This window comes from Manis javanica, chromosome 1 (assembly GCF_040802235.1).
Source record: "Manis javanica isolate MJ-LG chromosome 1, MJ_LKY, whole genome shotgun sequence".
NCBI lineage: Eukaryota > Metazoa > Chordata > Mammalia > Pholidota > Manidae > Manis > Manis javanica.
Window position 1 is genome coordinate 221067650 of NC_133156.1, and position 20196 is coordinate 221087845.

The following is a 20196-nucleotide window of genomic DNA, read 5'->3' on the forward strand; positions in this document are numbered from 1 at the left end:
ACATGGATGTTTATAGCAGCTTAATTGCCAAAACTTGGAAGCAGCCAAGAATCCTTCAGTGGGTGACTGGATAAATAAACTACAGTACACCCATACCATGGAATATTTTTCAGCACTGAAATGAAATGAGTGATCAAGCCACAAAAAGACAGGAAGGAACCTAAGATGCACCTTACTAAGTGAAAGAAGCCAATCTGAAAAGGCTGCCTGGTGTCATTCCAACGATATGACATCCTGAAGAAGATAAAACACGGCAATAGTAAAAAGATCAGTAGTTGCCAGGGGCCAGGGGGAGGGAAGGATGAACAGAACACAGAGGATTTTTAGGCCAGTGGAGTTATTCTGTATGATACTCTAATGGTGGATCTATGTCTGTATGTTTGTCAAAGCCCATAGAATGTACACCACCAGAGTGAACCTTAATGTAAACTATGGAATTTGGGTGATAATAATGTGTCAGTATAAGTTCACTGATTGTAACAAATCTGCCACCCTAATCATGTTCTTTATGAATGGGAGAGGAGTGGCTGTCCAAAGGGAAAACTGAAGTATCGTTACCAGAATGGATGCTAGGATGCAAAACCAAGAGAATGCCACTATAGCCTGGTACCCAGGTTAGCTAGGGCTTTTTTAATTCACTCCTCTTTGACCCTCATGTCAGGGTCAGGGGAAAAGATGAGATTCTAAAACACCAGGCAAGTCTTTACAAAGATACCCTCATTTATAGTGAAGTACAAACAACTGAGATTCTTCATAAATATTGAGGATTGTTGATGGTGGACTTCTCAATTTCAATGGGAGCTTCCATATGAACAGATCAAAAAGAGTGAAGCTGTGGAACTTGTGTCATTCAGTGCTTCACATTTTAGGTAGGATGTTAAGTGGAACATTAGTACATAACAACTCTTTGGGCTGAAATCAAGTCTAGCATCTTACATTAAGAAGATTAATTAGTTTATGTTTATAAAGTACTGTGCAGATATGCCCTTTTAAAATGCTACGTATTCTAAAAACTACATTGTAGCATTTTACTAAATTTAAATGATCTAACATTCATCTTTTCTTTGGTACAGGTTGGCAAAGATTCTTTTGGCAATGATTATATAGAAAACTTAAAACAGAATGATATTTCTACAGGTAAAATTTCATCTTTTTTAAAGTTAGTTTTTATAACTTTCTCTGGGATCTCATTATTATAAGAAAAACTGAGTATAGAATAGAATTATTAGATCCTCCCCTAGTGGACAGAGAATTTTTATGCATAGCTTTGTCTAGTCTTTCTTAAATGTTGTTTGGCTAATTCTTTCATGTACATTCCTCCAGGTGGGAAATAAAATGGTAGGAAGTTACAGACCTTCATCTCATAAAAGTGTTTCAAAAGCAGGTGATAAGATAAAACAGGTGCCACATTCACAAAAGATAGTTTAAGAAAAGTCACTGAATGTCGTAGCTGGCAACGATTGAGGCTGATACCATCATTTCACAAAAGAGAAAACTGAAGGCCAGATTGGTTCTGAATTTGTCCAAGAGCACACAGCTAGTTGGAGCTAGAGCCAGGACAAGAATGAAGATCTCTGGCTGCAGTTCAAGGCTCTTTGCTGCTCCCATTTACACACCAGACCATAATTCTTGATGAGATGCAAAGCTTATGAGAGAGAAGAAATGCAAACAAGTTCATTTTAGAGGGTTAACCTTTAATCTTTCATCTCAAGTCTGTCTTTTCTTCCACTGAAGGAAAGAAATATGGTGGACTAGAAGAATACATATGTATGTTACTATGAATAATTTGAGGGAACTGGCAGTGGGGGTGGTTTGCTGGGCTGTTACTGATATAGGGAAAAGGTGCAACTAAGTGTAAAGACTTCTATTTTCCTCATTTTATAGGTGATGGGTATAAATTAGCACTGATTACTTATTTCTTTTTTATCATTCCAGATGGCTAAAGGTTAAAAAGAGTTTCCAAGGATTAGTGGTGCATTGAAATTGTTAAAATAGATTATCCATGCCAGGCTGTATATATGTGATAGTAATTTCTTTTTTCTTTTAGAATTTACATATCAGACTAAAGATGCTGCGACAGGAACTGCTTCTATAATTGTCAATAGTGAAGGTATGTGCTTCGCATATTGGAGTGTCATCTCATAAACAGCTCCTGTCCAGAAGTGGAGCAGAAGCATCAATTTTTACCCTAATCCTATGGTTCTCTTACCATACCTACCACTCTAAGGCCTAATTGAAATCTGGTAACATCCCATTACCCTTGGCATGAACTCAGAATAGATACTTGTCTTTAAAAGCAGTTAAGTATTCATCTGTCATTTCAGTTACACTAGGTAAATATAAATAGGTACAAAAGTAAGTTGATGAAACATATTTATAGAATATTTACTGAGCAAATGGCAGCAACTAATTACTTCCAACTTATCATTAGTGTTCAATTTTATCTACTCTTTAAACAGCAATCAAATCTCAAAAGTCTGTATATACAACTACGTCTGTCGCAAGGCCTTGCAATAACTGAAATATTTATCTTTAAAAACAGTAACTTTCCTTTACCCTCTAAGTTTTCATAATTTCTGCCAACTGTTTTAAGTTTAAAAACATCTATGTAAGATTCTTTAAATCAGAATTAATATCTGAAAGATCAACCATTTCATGGGGTACCTAAGACAGAACCTAGTCACTGTGGGCAGTAAGCATGCATTGTGTTAAATTAGGCTTTGTTACAATATGTCTTTTATTTATATAGTACAGTTTCACAAGGTCATTTCTCACGTTAAGTATTTTTAGCTCTACCTTAATGATCCCAAAGCTACAATAAAACAACAACAAAATGTATTCCACTCAAATAGAGTAGATAAAAGTTTTCATGGTAATAGGCATTCTGTGTTCATTACTTTAATCTTCATCTGAATTAATTATTGCTGCCAATCCTTGTCTTCAATCTCTCTTTTGTGTTATGGGGCTATCTTCAAGTTCTGTTTCTTCCTTATCTGTGTAACAAATATGGCATTTTCCACACAAAGATATAATTTAATATTGTGTATCTGAGTGCCTAGTATATGGTAGACTTTGGTTTATAGTATGTGGCAATACCTTCAAAAGTATAGATTGAGTAGAAGAGCTAACACAAATACCCAGAGAAAGGGCAGTCACCTCCTTTGAAAGCAAGGTAAAGGAAGGAGTTCAGCTTTGACAGGTAACTTTGAGGCATGAATGAGCTGACCACATGGCAGTGTCCACCAGACATCTGTAGTCTTGGGCTTGTTTCTCATCAGCCAAGGCCAGGCCAGAAATACAGATCCGGAGTCGGCAGCACAGAAGCAGCAGGTTGACTCTACCTGACGATTGAGGTCACTGAAGGAGAAAAGGGAAGAGGAATGCTGTCTTCCAGTGTGTGGCTATTTTGAATTTTTCCAGTACTAAAGTTGGGTTTATACTGAACCATCCCCACTTTATTAAGTCTTCCCTGTGACCAACAAACACATCTGTGGCAAGATGATAGGCTAGCATGTGCTTTGTGTTCAGAGGTCATTTTAGGTCATGTCTATACAAGATCAACATGAGCAGCCTGGAACACAAAGCAAAGACACAAGTGCTGCAACTCATCCCTCCGGATCAGTGCTGTGCAGCAGATATAACGCAAGCCAGGTATCTAATTTTAAATTTTCTATTAGCCACAATTTAAAAAGTAAAGAGAAACATAATATTTATCTTAACATATTCACTTAACCCAATATATCTAGAATATCATCCTTCTAATATGTAATATAAATATTCTTAAAATTTACTGAGATATTTTACCTTCTTTGTTTTGTACTCAGCCTTTGAAATCTGCTATGTATTGTACCAGTAAAGCCCATCTTAATTTTGACTAGACATACTTCAAGTGCTCAATAGCCACATGTGACTTGTGCTCATGACTATCATATTGGACAGCACAGCCCCTGAGAGTTCACCTGATGGATAAAATGCACCACCACCCTTCCCCCACTTAGGTGGAATTGTAGCGAGGAGGTCCAAGTGATAAGTTTATAAGATTCCTTAGTCCTGCTTCTGTTTGGTCCGGTACAGTATAGGTCAAATATCCGTCTCTCCTCCTTAAGTTATCTAGTACAATTTTCCTTCTGTTAGATATTATAAAACGTGTTTTGATTTATAAGGTCACTTTGCAGAATACCCTAGGGGATACACACAAGCTGACTGTATACCACAGAGTATTAGCTTTCAGCGTTAGGCAAGTTTATTCCTATTTATACTCATCATTATGACATCTGTCATTTAGGATTCAGAATCTTTACCGCATACATTGTACCAGCCATTTTCCACAGAAGAAACTGTAAAGTATGTTTTGTATCATTTCTCAGCTAATAGTCTTTGTATGTAAGAATGCTGATAAGGTAAATCTTTTTTTTAGATTTTGCTCAAAATGATCAGAACACTATGAATCTTACAGAGGTAGTGTAATAGAAGATACAGTAGGATTACAAAACTCAACCTGAATGGTCTAGGAATAGTAAAACTAACATTACAAAACATTTTGTATAACAACTTTGTGAGGGTGACTGTAACTTTGTAAAATATCATTGCTTGGCTTTGCTTGTGATTTTTAATATAAATATGTAGAAATTCTTTATAGGCCAGAATATCATCGTTATAGTGGCTGGAGCAAATTTACTTTTGAATACTCAAGACCTGAGGGAAGCAGCCGGCGCCATTCGCAGAGCCAAAGTAATGATCTGCCAGCTAGAAGTAACTCCAACAACTTCTTTAGAAGCCCTGACAATGGCCCACAGCGATGGAGGTGAATTCACATATTCGTCACTCTTTCTATAAAAGCTTTTACCACTGTATTAATGAAAGTTCACCTTTCAAGTTAAGCAAAGCCATACTTTTTCTGTAGTAAAATAAGCTTTCTACCATCTGTGAGATTCACTGTCTTCCTGTAGTTCTCGATAACATTAGAAAACCTTACAAACAGGGCAAAAATAACATGAGTAGCATTTCTGATAGCCCACAATATAAATCTTCAATATAGTGAGCAGAAATGATACAACAAATAATACAGTACAAATAGAACCTCTGAAGCAGCCCATTGTCCACGATACATTCCCAAGTAGTAGAACGATTTCCTTTCTGAAAAGCAAAGGTTATAATAAGCTGCATGTCATGTGTAGTCACTGCCCAGGTACATTTTGATAAACATCTCCAAGAATTGAAGATTAGTTCCTGCTCATTTTTTGTAAAACTTTTACCATCTTTTCTATAAACAACAAAAAACGATTTAAGTGTGAAACTTTGTATTTGTTAGTGTCTTTTAAACAGGTCTTTTGTTTTGTTTGCCCTTTGATTTTGCAAATTTTCAAACATACAGAAGCAAGCAGAATTGTAGCATGAACCCATCATCAGCTTCAGCAGTTATCAACCTGTGGCTGACCTTGATCCAGCTATTCTTCCACCCACGCCCTGTCTTGAACTCCCAACAAATAACAAACTTTTTAAAAATCTGGATAGTTTCTTCCTGTTTGCTTCTTTTTCACCACTGACTAGTGGGAAAAGCATCTTAACTTTCCAGATACAACTTTATCATCAAGGTACAAAACTTAAGAAAAGAAAAGAAAAAGAACAGTAAGTGTGTGTGTGTGTGTGTGTGTGTGTGTGTGTGTAAGTAAGTGATTTCTCCCAAAGGGCATAGCATTCTACAAAGCAATAAATGGAGAATAAGTTACTGAAATAATTTTGTGGAGAATTTTAAAATGTATGTCCTGATTTAACAAATTTTCCTCTTGGCAAAAACAACATGCCGTGGCAAATTTTCACTGACATTTAATGTGTTTTTAATGGACTCGAAGCTGTCACAAAGAATTCTAAGCCAAAACCCATTTGGTTACATTTTCTCAGGGTGTCACAGATAAAGTCTAATGCTTATGGTAAGCATTCTTTGCACTGCACTCATCTTAAATGGCTGATGAGAATACAGCCTGCCACTTCATTCATGCTCCTGTCTTCCCTTATATATGTCAAAGCATATTCACATGTATGACTTTCTCTTTTTTTCCTACCATCCCTTGCTCCTCAGAGTTCACTGTTTCCTCTGTCCTAGCCTACTTACCTATTACTTACCCAGCTTGCAGAAGAGAGAAAGGCGCAGCAGCCACACTTGAGGAGCTAACCTTCCACAGGTGAGGCTACAGTTATCTGGATGGACAGGCAGCCTGACCTCGGCTGTCATTTGGGTGGGTGCCAGACATGCTTCCTCCACCACCTCAGGCAGTTCTTCCAGCGGAGAAGCTGGAGGACCTGGGGCATCGGGCACGGGCAGGGCAGGTGATGGTGGGCCAAAGACTATGTAGCCTACTTCACAGTTTTACTACAAGCCAGCATGCTTAAGTGTTAACTCTGCATGATCTTCCTTATGTAGGAGTATTAAAGTAGTACTACCTTGTATTTATATGTTGCAGCTTATAAAGCATTTTCACCTAAGTCTGGTCCTCAGAAAAACCTTATGACAAAGATACGGCAGGCATTGTTCTCCCAGACTGTAGGTGAGCAGACAGACTCAGAGAGGTGAAATAATTAGCTCAACCCAAGGTCAGTGTAGAAAACCAGGATTTCAGACTCCAAAACCCAACCTGTGTCCTTGACCACGCTTTTTAAATAGCAACTGCCACAACCCATTGATTTCAAGGAACTGAGCCTTATGAAGAGTATCTAGAAAAGTAAAATCCATTAGTTGTAACATTGTCCAATATGTAGCCTCAGCTTTGAGTGGTTCTGCTGCTGAAGTCACAGAGGTGAAACTAGAATGTTTTCAGCAATGTGACCCATCTCCATGAAACACACACATACACATACACACACACACACACACACTCTCTCTCTCTCTCTCTCTCTCTCTCTCTCTCTCTTACTTCTCTGTCCAGAATTCAGCTGGTGCCCATTTGGTACTTACCAGCCAGAAGCAACATGGATTCTGTATACTGTGTGTGTGTGTGTGTATTCAGTGTAGCCATTCTCACGTGGGAGAAGTGTGGTACAATGAATGTGACTGCTTTGGGAGTCACGAAGTATGACTTTGAATTCAGAATCACTCACTCAGCAAATGGTGGACTTCATGCAAGTCAGGCAGTCCTTGCTCTGGGCCTCAGTTTATTCTGTGAAATGAGAATTGGGCCAAGAGTTCTCACAGTTTTTTAATGTCATGATGTGAGCAGACAAAACTTAAAATCAGCATTATTCCACCTACAAAAAGGATGGTAAAATCATCATTGTCATCTGTGGGTTTATTATCACAGCACCCTTATCTGTATTATTTATAAGTAGTGAAGTTCAAATGAAACACATCGTATAACTAGATTATATATCAGTTGTTAAAATACAGAGGAAAAAGACCCCGCCCTCCATCTTTGAATACACTGTGTCAGAAATCTGTCTTGACCAAAATGAAAGGATTAGTTTTAAACAGCACCTGCAGCATCAAACATGAACCAGTAGCCTCCTTACATGCCCTTCCTCTCTAGGTCATGATGCCGTGAGGTAGGCCCATGGGCAGAGCTGCTCCTGCAGCTGCTGGTGACAAAAGTATACATGTTGGTTCTGTTCTTTATATCCATTTCAAGGCAAATGGAATATTACAGGAACAATTATAAATAACTGAGATTGTAAGATCACCAAGGTTAAATTCTAGGTAGGATACAAAATATCTTTTAATGCCACTTTCATCCTTTTCCATTTGGCAAACAAACCTTCTTGTCTGGCCACCTTGAGTTTCACAGTAGCGTTGTCCAGCACAGAGCCCACAGTTTGAGTATTCGTGCTGCTCAGGTCACAGAAAAGAACCTCTGGAGTGAGAGATGGCCAAGCAGTGTTTTGGTTACCTCAGCCTTCCCTTTGGTTTCTCTATTTAGGATGATTTTCCTCCCCTGTTTCTCTAAGCTAGTTATCAGGACCTTCTTTACTGTCCAGCCCCTGCCTCCCATGGGGACATCATTAAGAGCTTCCACCTCATTTTCCTGTCTTTGCACCTGTACCTCACCAGTTCCTCACTGCCATTACTGTGCCAGCCACTGACATGCTGTTAAGACAACCGGGAGTTTAGTCCTTCTTACATTGTGATGAATAATAATTACTGTTGGGTGTTATCAGTCACCTCTAGAGCTCCATGTCACTCCATGGTATATCCTGTGTTCTCTAGCTTTGCATGGTTCCAGAATGACATCATTTCTTTTCCCATCTTTTCCATTACAACTTTGCATTCCTCTTTGATTAATCACATTCTACTAATTCTTCATTTTTTTCCCCATCTTGGTAAAATACTTTACTTTATGGCATTTTCACTTTTCCCCTAAACTCAGTTACCAGTAAGACTATAAGCCTATGTATCCAGTTACTATTGGTAAGAAAGCTTTCCCTCAGTAAAATACAGGCAAGTAAGATCTGAATGATTTTTATACAACATTTATGGTCAAATTAAATTGTAGAATTCCTCATTCCAGCAATTGTTGCTTAAAATTCAATGTGACTGTTTCTTTACAATTTGTTTTTATTGTGGAAAACTTCAAATATTTATGGGCATATAGAGAATAGTATGGTAAATCCACCTGTGCTATCATTTAGCTTGAACAGTTATCAACACATGGCCAATGTTGTTCCAGCTACACCCCAGCTCATTTCTCCCCACCCTCCACTGTGAATCTGGATTATTTTGAAGCAAAATCCAGAAATTATTTCATTCACAGTATACTTGTTTTTTGATGTAAGATATTATATATGTTTTATGAATGATGTCTTTGCATGGTGTACAGCAGATAATCTGTGGTCAGATTTATTCCCATCACCTTTTATAACTAATCACTTATTAATTTAGTGAGTACCTCTTAGACTTCTTTCTCATCTGTGTAACTGTACAAATGTAAATATACATGTAGTTATGTTTTAATTGTTTTGTTAAAAAAAGGATCATACAATAGGTTTTATTACAAAACTGCCCTTTTTTTTTACTAATAAATAAATTATAAAAATTCTTCTGTGACAAAACAGATCTGCTTCATTCTTTCTAACAGCAGAGTGCCTCACTGGATGTATATATCATAATTTTTTTAAGCAGTCCTCTCCGAGATACTTGGGTTTCTTTCTTGTTTTGTTTCATTTTTTTCTGTTAAAACCAGAGTTGAGTGGACAGCACTGTCATCACCTTATGTTTGCATGCGTAGGTATTTCTGTCAGATAGGTTTAGAAAAGGAATTGCTAGGTCAGAGATCTTTTGCGATAAAAGGGAACATTTGTAAGAATGACCCTATCCTGTTGTTCCATACTGGTAGCTTGCTCTTGCCTGTGCTCAAATGCTCCCAGGTGCAGATCTGAGGATCATATTAGTGGAGCAGTGGCGTTGCTATTTAATGTTTGAGGAAAATAGGGAAAAATATATTTGTTCTGAAAATCTAAAAAGCAAATGGGTGTGTTGGAATGCTGGGCAAGGAGGGCTTTTATGCATAACTGACATCTCAAAGACCTTGCACAAGCAGGAAAACCAATGAGAGAGAATGTTGCCAGGCTACAAACTCAAATAGAAGGCAGAATAGATGGGTGGACAGGTGGGGGTATCAGGCTGGAAAGGACAATATAGTAACAGTAATAATCCCTTACATTGATACAACACTTTACAGTTTACACAGGGCTTTTCCATCCACTTTCTAATTTAAGCTACAGAATAACCCTGTGTAAAAATATATATGCCAAAAATATACTGTAGAATTTCTGTGGGTGGACATTCTGGATTCTAAAACAATGAAAATGTGAGAAGAATGTTAGCCTATAAACCACAAGATCCACTAACCAACCAAAATGTTCAGACCAAGGACGGTACAGAAGCAAACTAGATAGTCTCACCAGGCAGAAGCAGTGGACAGTCTCCATTAGCCACATGCTGATTAGCGTCTCCCCTAGAATGTGGGATAGATCAGTGCCAAGATAGCTACGGAAGAGGCATTTTGGAGAACTTGTAAATGTGTACATTCCCTGATCCTACCCCCAAGAGTTTCTGATTTAGGGGGTTTGAGGTGGATCCCAGAAATCATGCATTTTAACAAGCTCTCCTAGTGACGCTGAGGTACAACCAAGTTTGTGAAACACTGTTCTAGAAGAGTCTCTAACAGCGGCAGCTAGAGTATTTTACTCTATAGTCTGTAGTAAACTGGAGTTACAAAACACGTGAGCCAGTAAACCTGAAGAGAGGAAAGGAAGACCAACCCATCCAGTTGGGTGCTCTGATGTTCTGACAAAGGGGGAGCTTCCTGTGAATGTAATTTCTAAAGACTTTTAAAAATATATGTTTACCAAGTTTCACACCAAAGGCTACTTTAAAATATTTTGAATTGGGATTAGGGGCTTGGGGCTTGTGTTGCTATGAACAGAGTCCTGGACAAAAGAGGCAACTATTTTAGAGACAACCAAATCCTGGACTCCCCAGGTAGGGACTCAGCTTAACAATGTCACAGTATATGCCTAGACCGTGACTTCATTACTCTGGGACTCTTCATTCTCTGAAAAATGCACTTCTTTTGACATATAATGGCTATAACATTCTCATTTTCCCTGTTCCCACCATCCCATCCATTCCTCTGCTATAGTCTCTTGGTCTGAGCTAGCTCTCAGCCTCTAATTAAATTTCTCCTCCTATCTCAATTTTTCCTTTACATTCCCAGATTGCTCACAGTAGCCAAGAATGTAAGCTTTTGTATAAGTGCATATGTTTGCATAAGTAATCATGATATATTTAGAACACATATATAGGTGTTCAAAATACATATATGTACATGAACTTTCTACTTACTGTTCTTATCAGGGAAGTGTTGAGATCTTCATTATTTCTTTTCCATCATCTCTTTTTTCTTTCCTGGAAAATGGATTTATGAATGAGCCTTCCAACTAAGCATTTAAAGTAACCCACAAAAATGTTCACCAGCCTGAATGGTCACACTCATACATGTCCTTTCATGTCACATTTAAAATTTTCTTTAATATTCTTCCCTTGGCCATAACTTTGTGATCACCTTGGTTGTAAATACTGATGCTTGCTCTTGAAGCTGAAATGTTAAAAAGTGAAAACTAGAGCAAATGGAAACAAGGAGTTGGTTCAAACTATACTACAAAGCTATAGTAATCGAAACAGCATGGTACAGGCACAAAAACAGACACACAGATCAATGGAATAGAATACAGAGCCCAGAAATAAGCCCACACATATATGGTCAAATAATCTATGACAAAGGAGGCAAGAATATACAGTAGGTAAAAGAGAGTCTCTTCAATAAGTGGTGCTGGGAAAACTGGACAGCTATATGCAAAAGAATGAAACTGGACCCCTCTCTTACACCATACACAAAAATAAAATGAAAATGGCTTAAACACTTGAATGTAAAACCTGAAACCATAAGACTCCTAGAAGAAAACATAGGCAGTAAGTTCTCTGACCTCAGTCTTAGCAATGTTTTTGCAAAAAATGTTGCTCAATCTCCTCAAGCAAGGGCAACAAAAGTTAAAATAAACAAATGGAATTACATCAAGCTAAAAGCTTTTGCATAGTAAAGGAAACCATCAACAAAATGAAAAGCCAACATACTAAGTGGCAGAAGATATTTGCAAATCATTCATCCAATAAGGGGTTAATATCCAAAATACATAAAGAACTTACACAACTTAATATAAAGAAAATTTTTAATGGGCAGAAGACTTGAATAGACATTTTTTCCAAAGAAAATATACAAATGGCCAACAGGCACAAGAAAACATGCTCAACATCACTAATCTTCAGAGAAATGCAAACCAAAACCACAATGAGATATAACTTCACACCAGTCAGATTAGGTACTATCAAAAAGAGAAAAAACAACAAGTATTAGCAAGGATGTGGAAAAAAGGGAACACTATCCACTGTTGGTTGTACGATGTAAATCAGTGCAGCCACGATGGAAAACAGCATGGAGTTCCTCAAAAAATTAAAAATAAGAGTGACCATATGGTCCAACAGTTCTACACTGGGTATTTAAAGAAAACAAAAACACTAACTCAGAAAGGTATGTGCCACCTCATGTTCACTGCAGCATTATTTACAGTAGCCAAGATATGCTACCTAAGTGTCCCTCAATGGGTGAATAGATAAAGAAGCTATGGTGTATATACACAATGGAATATTGCTCAGCCATAAAAAGAATGAAACCTTCCCATTTGCAACAACATGGATGGACCTAGAGCACATTATGCTAAGTGAAATAAGTCAGACAGAAAATAAGCACCATATGATTTCACTTATATGTGGAACCTAAAAAAATAAAACAAACAAATAAGACAGAAACAGACTAGTAGGTACAAGAAACTGCTGGTTACCAGAGTGAGGAGGGGTTTGGGGGCCAGGTGAAATGGGTGAAGGGAATTAAGAGGTACAAACATCTGGTTATAAAATAAATAAGTTATAATGTAATATATAGCATAGGGAATATAGTCAATATTATAATAACTGCATAGTGACATACAGTAACTAGACTTACTGTGGGCATCATTTTGTAATGTACAAAAATACCAAATCACTATGGTGTACATCTGAAATTAATAGGATATTGTATGCCAATTATACTTCAATTTTAAAAAAGGAGTTGGTAGTAACCTATGATGGAGATTGAAATTTCAGACTTTTCTGTATCTGTATCTAAGGTGATTTTTAATCTTAGGGGGAAAATGGTTGCACTTGGAGATTTCCCTTACTGAATGTCTGTAATGCACCATGTTAAAAATGATAACCACTGATTTTTCCATTCCTTTGTAGTGAAAACATTGTTCAATCCAGCCCCTGCCATTGCTGACCTGGACCCCCGGTTCTACACCCTCTCAGATGTGTTCTGCTGCAATGAAAGTGAGGTGAGGTTGGAACGTTTGCTTATGGCATGAGAACCAAAGACTTTAATGTAAGCAAATGAAAAGGCAAGAATAACCACATCTGTTTGATTGCATGCGAATCCTTGGGCCCAGTGAAAACAGATTTTTCAGTTGACTGGGGTCATGGAGAAAAGGAAATTAGTGAGTCCAAGATTTAAAAAAAAGGATTCCCTGAGCCATCTCCATAATCTGGCACTTATCAAACCACAGCTAATTTTAGTTTTCCTTCCTCCTCTCAATTATTGATGTTTTGTTTTCTTTTTTAACTATTTTGTTTTTATGGCCCAATTAGGATTTGACTTGCAAGATTTAGCAAATAAAAATATAGGATGCACTTATGACTATAGACTATCTACGGTTAAAAGGACATATGGGAGGTGAACAGATCCCAGAAATGGGCTGCTTTAATTTGTCTGATTTCTCTCAGACTGTTCAAGTACAGTTGGACAATATCCATCATATCATAGACAAATTTTCACAAATGCCTAGGGTGCCTAAATGGTTTTCTTGGCTTCACTGGAGATGGATGGTAATTACAGATTTGCTTTGTTTATGTCACCGTATTCCTATTATGTTAATATGTGTGTACAAATTAGTTAGTAGTTTAAAACCTATACATACTTAAGGTACTCTACAAGAAGATATGTCAAAGAAATAATCAATCCTCCCATGTTTTCTTCCATATGCTACCTCTATAGCTTTTCTTCTTCCTTCCTAATTACAACCCTTAAATAGAATTTGTGCCTCATATCGAAGTTACCGAGTATCATAATTCCTCCAGGTGGTAAAGATACCTCAAGACAAGTGCTGGGCATAGAAGCCACAGGGCATAAATCTGCAAAGAAGTAAAAAGCTAACCTTTTCAAACAATATGGCTTCTCTCTCACTTACCAACTTTACATTTCCCTATATGGCCCCGGAAGATGACTGGTTAGCCAGAGACGGGTAAGATTCCTCAAGGGAGAAACAACCTAAGACAGGCACAGTCGCAGGGGGGCCATCAGGTGAGAAATTGGGGATCAACAGAGGTGAGGCTCAGAACCTCATCCCCCCTGCTTTGAGAGAAATCTTCTGCATCCGTGGATGGTTTATTGCCCTTGTCTAGCTTGGATTAACACATAGTCTACAGGCACACACCTAATCATCTACAATTGCTCTCCTACAACACTAAACTATGTTTTCTACCTTTATCTTGCATCTACCTACCACTTCAGCATTTTATTAAAAATAAAAATAATAATAATAATAAAGGGAGAAATGAGGGATCAACATATAAATCAAGTATAAAAATCAAATGAATATTCATGTTTGACCTGATTGTTTATAGGTCATAATGCGTGATCAAAACCGAAAGTTTCTGTGATGAATGCCCTTGTACTGTTCACCATGTAAGAATTTATTCACTATGTAAGAATTCATTCACCATGTAAGAACTTGTTCGTTATGCTTCAGAAGATTGGAGACTGACGAGAGTTAGGCTTGAGATGGATTAATGATTGTACATTGAGCATTGACCCCCCTATACTGAACTTTATCGTTGTTAACAACCATTTGATCAATAAATATGAGAGATGCCCTCTCAAAAAAATATATATATATATATAGGATGCACAATTTTGAATTTCAGATAAACAAGTAATATACCAAAAAATATAAAATTATTTGTTGTTTATCTGAAATTCAAGTTTAACTGGGCATCCTGTATTTTATCTAGCAACCCTAATTAATATACAACCCGGGAGCATTTCCTCATTCTAATGTAAAGATTGTAACTACATTGGGGTACAGACATAGGTTCTCCATTGAGGCCATGGGAAATACCTCGGGGCCACTCCCTTAGCAGGGCACCTTCCAGTCAATCTCAGTGCCATAATGTACAGACCTGAATAAAATATTGATCAGTATATTCATGTTCTGCCATTCATTTGAAGATTTTAGGAAGAAAACTTCAATATTCTCCCTTTTGTAGTCCACACAGTTTTAGAACTGAGCTCTCTCCTAACACCGGGAGGTAGGACATGGTATAAAATGAAAACATGCAGAAAAAGAAAGTTATTAATGACCAATAATAGTAATTTTCCATTTGGTTTGAAGGCTGAATGAAGGTTTCTAGGATTTCCTGACTTGCCTTTTTGTTAAGATTTCTCAGAACACAAAGTAAACAAGAAAGAAGACTGCCACAAGGAAACTAATTTTAACAAATCACAATAGGTTTTGCAGTATATTTGAGCAGTCATCATGGCCAGGCATTGTGCTAGGAAAAAGGAATTCTGGGAGATAGTGACCATTTCACAGAGAGGTTATATTACCCTCAACTGCCAAACTGGCTTAGATTTCCCCGCTGGGAGCTCTGTATTTATTCTTCAAAATTTATCACAGCTCAAATGACTTGTACTTCTATCTTCTCATTAAATCACTAGTCCTGTGAGGACAGGGGCACCTGCCTTATAAATTATTGTATCCTCAATGGCTATCCTTATGTGTGTAGTTACCTATTGCTGAATAATAAATTATCCCAAAGTTTGGCATCTTATAACAATAATTATTTATTAACCCTCACAGTTTCTGTGCACCAGGAACTAAGGGCACAGCGCAGCTTGTCTCTCCTCCACAATATCTGGGTTCTGGAAGACTAAGAGGCCAAGGGCTGGAATCATCTAAAGTCTACTTCACTCACATGCTTGCTGTATGATGCTGGCTCTTGACCAGAACACTTACACATGGCCTCTTTTTATGGCCTGGGCTTCCTTACAATATGGAAGCTGGTTCCAAGATCCAGTATCAAGAAAGAGAGAGGGAAATAGAGAGAGACAGAGAGAACAGGAGAACCAGGCAGAAGACATGTTGGCTTTTATGACTTAGCACTGGAAGTTACAGCACAGTATCTCTTCTGGCCCATTGTATTGATTAAGGCAGAAAAGACCACCTTGGTAAGCCACCTCTCAATAGATGATTGTCATTATCAGAATGTGGAAAGAGAATGTATTATGTGGTATATATGAATACAGTTATCTTTGGAAATTACCATCTGTTATTCTGTATCTGCTACATAGTCGGCATATAGTAAATGTTTAATGAATAAATAAATGAACTAACAAATGAACAAATTGGCCTTAAAGAACATTGATAACAAATGAACAAACTCTGGACCTTAAGAAAATTGATCTCTAAAACTTGATAGAAAAAAGAAAAACTTGAAAAGTTTAATGTCTTATGGATGGCTTCTAATAATAATAAGGTAAATTCATGCTTTAAGACAATCCCTCTGCTCCACACACAAACCACTGATATATAAATAGAAAAAGAGAAAAGGGAAAGATACTCACAAGATCAAAAACAAGGTAACTCCACCAATCAAGAGTGGAACAGAACCACAGAGCATTCAGCCTGGGTGGGCTATATTCAGTCCCACAAGCAGACATAGGTGGTAGGAAATTTTCCTCCTACGGGTAATGGTACTAAAAATGTGCCACTCAGGAGAGCTTGGGACAGTGCCCACTGCTCGAAACCAGAGATGCTGGACTAGTCTTCCCTGCTAAAGAAAAAAAGGTGGAGGAAGCTGCTACACTTACTCTGCGAGACGACAACACATCTAAGGTTCCCTACAGGAGGATACTGCCTCTGATCAGGAAGGAACCAAGCCAGCTGCTCACTTAGTGACTGGATTGGGAACATCACTAGTAACACAGCACAGGGAGTCCATACTGCCTATGTAACACCTGGTTTAGAGACCTCAGGGGCCTGATGGATGCACCTATTAACCACTGGACAGACAGGCATAGCCTGGTGGGAGCTGCAGTGTGAAGACCCTCCAACTCAGTGAAGAAGCATAAGGCTGCAAGAGTTCTCTTCTCCCACATCAACAACCTAAAGATGAACTTGCCCAAGATGAAATTCACATAATAAAGTGAGGTGAAAAGGCCTTTAAAATAAGTGTGATTAAGATTCTCATTCATTAAAAAAGAAGAAATTGTGAAAGAAAAACAGAATCAAAGACATGTCAATATGAAAATCAGTCAATTAGAGGTCATGAAAATGAAAAATAGCCACTAAAGTGGCTTTTTTTAAGCACTCATTAGAAAGACAAACATCAGACTGCAATGAAGAATTAATGAGTTGAAAGAGAATCTTAATCAATTCACCCAGAAGTGGAAAACTCAATTCATCCAGAAAGCAGCACAGAAAAAAAATAAAATATTAAAGAGGAATTTAGAGAAATGAATGACAGCTTGAGAAACTCCAACATACATCTAATTAGAGTGAACAAAGAAGAGAATGGAGGGGACTGAAGAGAAGCAGTATTAGAGGAAAAACTGCAAAGTGTTTTCTAGAATTGAAAAAAGGCATGCATCCCCGTGTTTTAAACATACCACGTGAGAGAAATAGCTATAACTCCCTAATAACATACATTTTATGTGAAACTGCATAAAATCCAGGGTAAACACAAAAATTTTTGTAAACAGCCAGAGGAAAAATTATCCTATAAGATTACATATAAATGATTAGAATATTCAATAATCCATTGCTTGTAATAGGGGAAAATGGAAAAACTAAAAGTGTTCATAAAAAGGAGGACAGATTTTGTAAATAGAGTATATTTGCAGTATATTGAATACTGTGCAATTTTTTTAAAAGAGCTACATATAGCAACACGAATTAAACAATGTTAAGGGAAAAGAGCACATTGCTATGTAATACCTGTGGAAGATACATATCATGTACTATCTTTAAAGAAAAATACCTGAAGCAAATCAAATAAAATGTTAAGATTTGTTAAAGGTAGATGGTAGGTACATGGGTTCTGGTTGCGTTATTTTTTATGTTCAAGATCTTTCATTAAAGAATTGTTTTTTAAAAGGTTGGTAGAAACCACAAGAAATCAGTGTCTCTGAAGGTAGACCATCCCAGTCAACAGATACTGTGATCCCAATAATAAAATCAATGAAAAGCATGAGAAGAGAATGCGGCCTCAAACTATAACCAACCCAGACTGAAAGGGTCCGTGGAAACGATGTTAAGGGAGGACACGTACTCAAGTCCGCAAAACCTGTGCTGCTGTGAAAACCAGAGCCCAGAACAAGCAGACCCCGTGGGCTGACTTACAGGCAACAAAAAGATTCATCTGGGCAATTCCAGAGCAAGCCCAGGAAGGGACAGACCTGCTCTTAGGAAGAGATCATGTGTGGTTAAACTGTAACACAGAAAGGACAGAATCTGGTTATAAACTTTTTGAATCCAGAAGTATATCATTCATCTAGTCCAGTGATTTTTCAGCCACCTATTTCAGAACCATAGAGGTTCATGCTGGAGATGTGCGTAGGGGTGAGGATGCAGGGCTGCAGCCCTTCACCCCCATTTCAGCCAGAAACCTTTTTGCATTCTGGGAGAGAACTACTGATCCTGTGCAAGCTCCTCATTTTTTACAGGTTGTATGTGACTTGGGAGAGGTCAGAGGGAAGGTAAGTAGTGGAGGTGGTCTGCGTGTCAGCACACTGCTTTTTCTGCTGTGTAACAGTGCCTCCCCTACTCTGCTTCCATCTTCTCTAGCAAAAGCAACAAAATAAATGGTGGTGTGCCAACATGGAAAGCTATAACTAGTACCATGAGAAAGGCAGGGTGGCCAAAGAGACACCTAAAATATTACATCCTAAGGTGTGAAATGTACAGGTATGATTTATATCAAAATCATTGGTAGTGGCCCTTTCCTTTCTCCTTTACTCCCTCCCACCTTCCTTTCTTTCTTTTGTGGAATTCTCTCTGTTCCCATTAACTCTTAACTATGAAAATTATCATACATACACACAAAAAAACTGAAAGAGCGATGCAATGAATATTCATATACTCTCTGCCTAAACAGTTAAGATTTTGCCATATAGCTTTTCCTCTCTCCTCTGTGTATTTATTTTTGTTTTTGTTGAATCCTTTGAAAATAAGTTGCAAAATACTTCATCATGCATTTCCTAAGAGCAGCCACAATACCACCATACACCTAAGAAAGGTATCAATAATACTATACTGTCATCGAAGATCCAAGTCACAGTCAGATTTCCCCAGTTGTCCCAAGAATGTCTTTTCTGGCTAGTTTTTGTCGCCATTGTTTTGGGTTTTTAATTTATTTTCCTGAGCCAGTATCCATCATCATTCCCCATTGCATTGGTTGTTATGCAGAAGAAGGAAGACATTTTCTACAAAGACAAAAATCTAAAAACAAAACAAAAGGAACGAAACAGCAGTAGACTCATAGACACTGAGAAGTGACTGGTGATTACCACTGGGGAGGGGTTGGGGTGGGTGGGTGGAGTGAGTGAGGGGTTAAAGAGGCACAAGTATGTCAATCATAACATAAGCTGGTCACAGGGATGAAGTGCAGCATGGAGAATACAGTCAATGGTCCTGTAACATCTTCCCACGTTGACAGACTGTAACTGCACTGTCAGTATAAGGATTTAATAAAGCATATAACTGATGAATCACTGTGTTGTATACATGAAACCAATATAATAAATATTGTATATGAACTATACTTCAATTTTTAAAAAGCCATTAAATAACAAAAAAAATCTAATGTGGAATTGGACCCAGGTTACTTTTCTCACCGCTGTCTTCCTTCATGTTTGTATATTCCAGGCTGAGATTCTTACCAGCCTCACAATCAGCAGCCCTGCAGATGCCGGGAAGGCTGCGCTGGTGCTCATGGAGAGGGGCTGCCAGGTCGTGGTCATCACCTTAGGCGCTGAGGGCTGTGTGGTGGTGTCACAGACAGAACCTGTCCCAAAGCACATTCCCACCAACAAAGTCAAAGCTGTGGATACCACGGTAGGTTTTAAAATTCCAAATCATTTTGGCCCTTGAAAACATCAATATACTGAGCCTGAATTTTGGATCTCTATCTCAGAGATAAAGGCCCTAGAAGGTAATATGGTGGGAGAGAAGAACAACCAGACAGGAGAACTGTGTTTCATCCTTCTCTAACCTGTGGAAGTTTGTACAAGTCACTTAACCTCTTGAGCCTCAGTTTACTCATTCAGAATACTGGGATTCTCTGTAGCAGTCAAATTATATTAGTAATTTTATACCAGTCAGTAAAATTATACCTGTACTACCTATATTCATTCATTGATTCACTCACTCACTAAATAAGTACTTATTGAATACCTATTATATGCCAGTCATATCTTAGATGCTGGGCTATACTGATGATCAAGACAAAGTCTGCCCTTGTGGGGCTTAGATTGTAGACAGTAACCAAATCACCAGGGTTTACAG

At 37.9% G+C, this 20196-nt stretch overlaps 1 protein-coding gene across 6 annotated transcripts in view; it reads left to right on the forward strand.

Annotated features, from left to right (window-relative positions):
* RBKS (ribokinase) overlaps nucleotides 1–20196 on the forward strand; it is a 102839-nt gene that overhangs the window by 37982 nt on the left and 44661 nt on the right. For 5 of the 6 annotated variants that reach the window (XM_073215096.1, XM_073215094.1, XM_073215098.1 and 2 more), the window contains 5 exons: nucleotides 1074–1137; nucleotides 2048–2110; nucleotides 4640–4804; nucleotides 12821–12912; nucleotides 19558–19746. In XM_073215096.1, coding sequence (XP_073071197.1) covers nucleotides 1074–1137; nucleotides 2048–2110; nucleotides 4640–4804; nucleotides 12821–12912; nucleotides 19558–19746 — 573 coding nt within the window. The remainder of the gene's footprint in view (nucleotides 1–1073; nucleotides 1138–2047; nucleotides 2111–4639; nucleotides 4805–12820; nucleotides 12913–19557; nucleotides 19747–20196) is intronic. The other variant, XM_073215102.1, reaches the window with a different exon arrangement.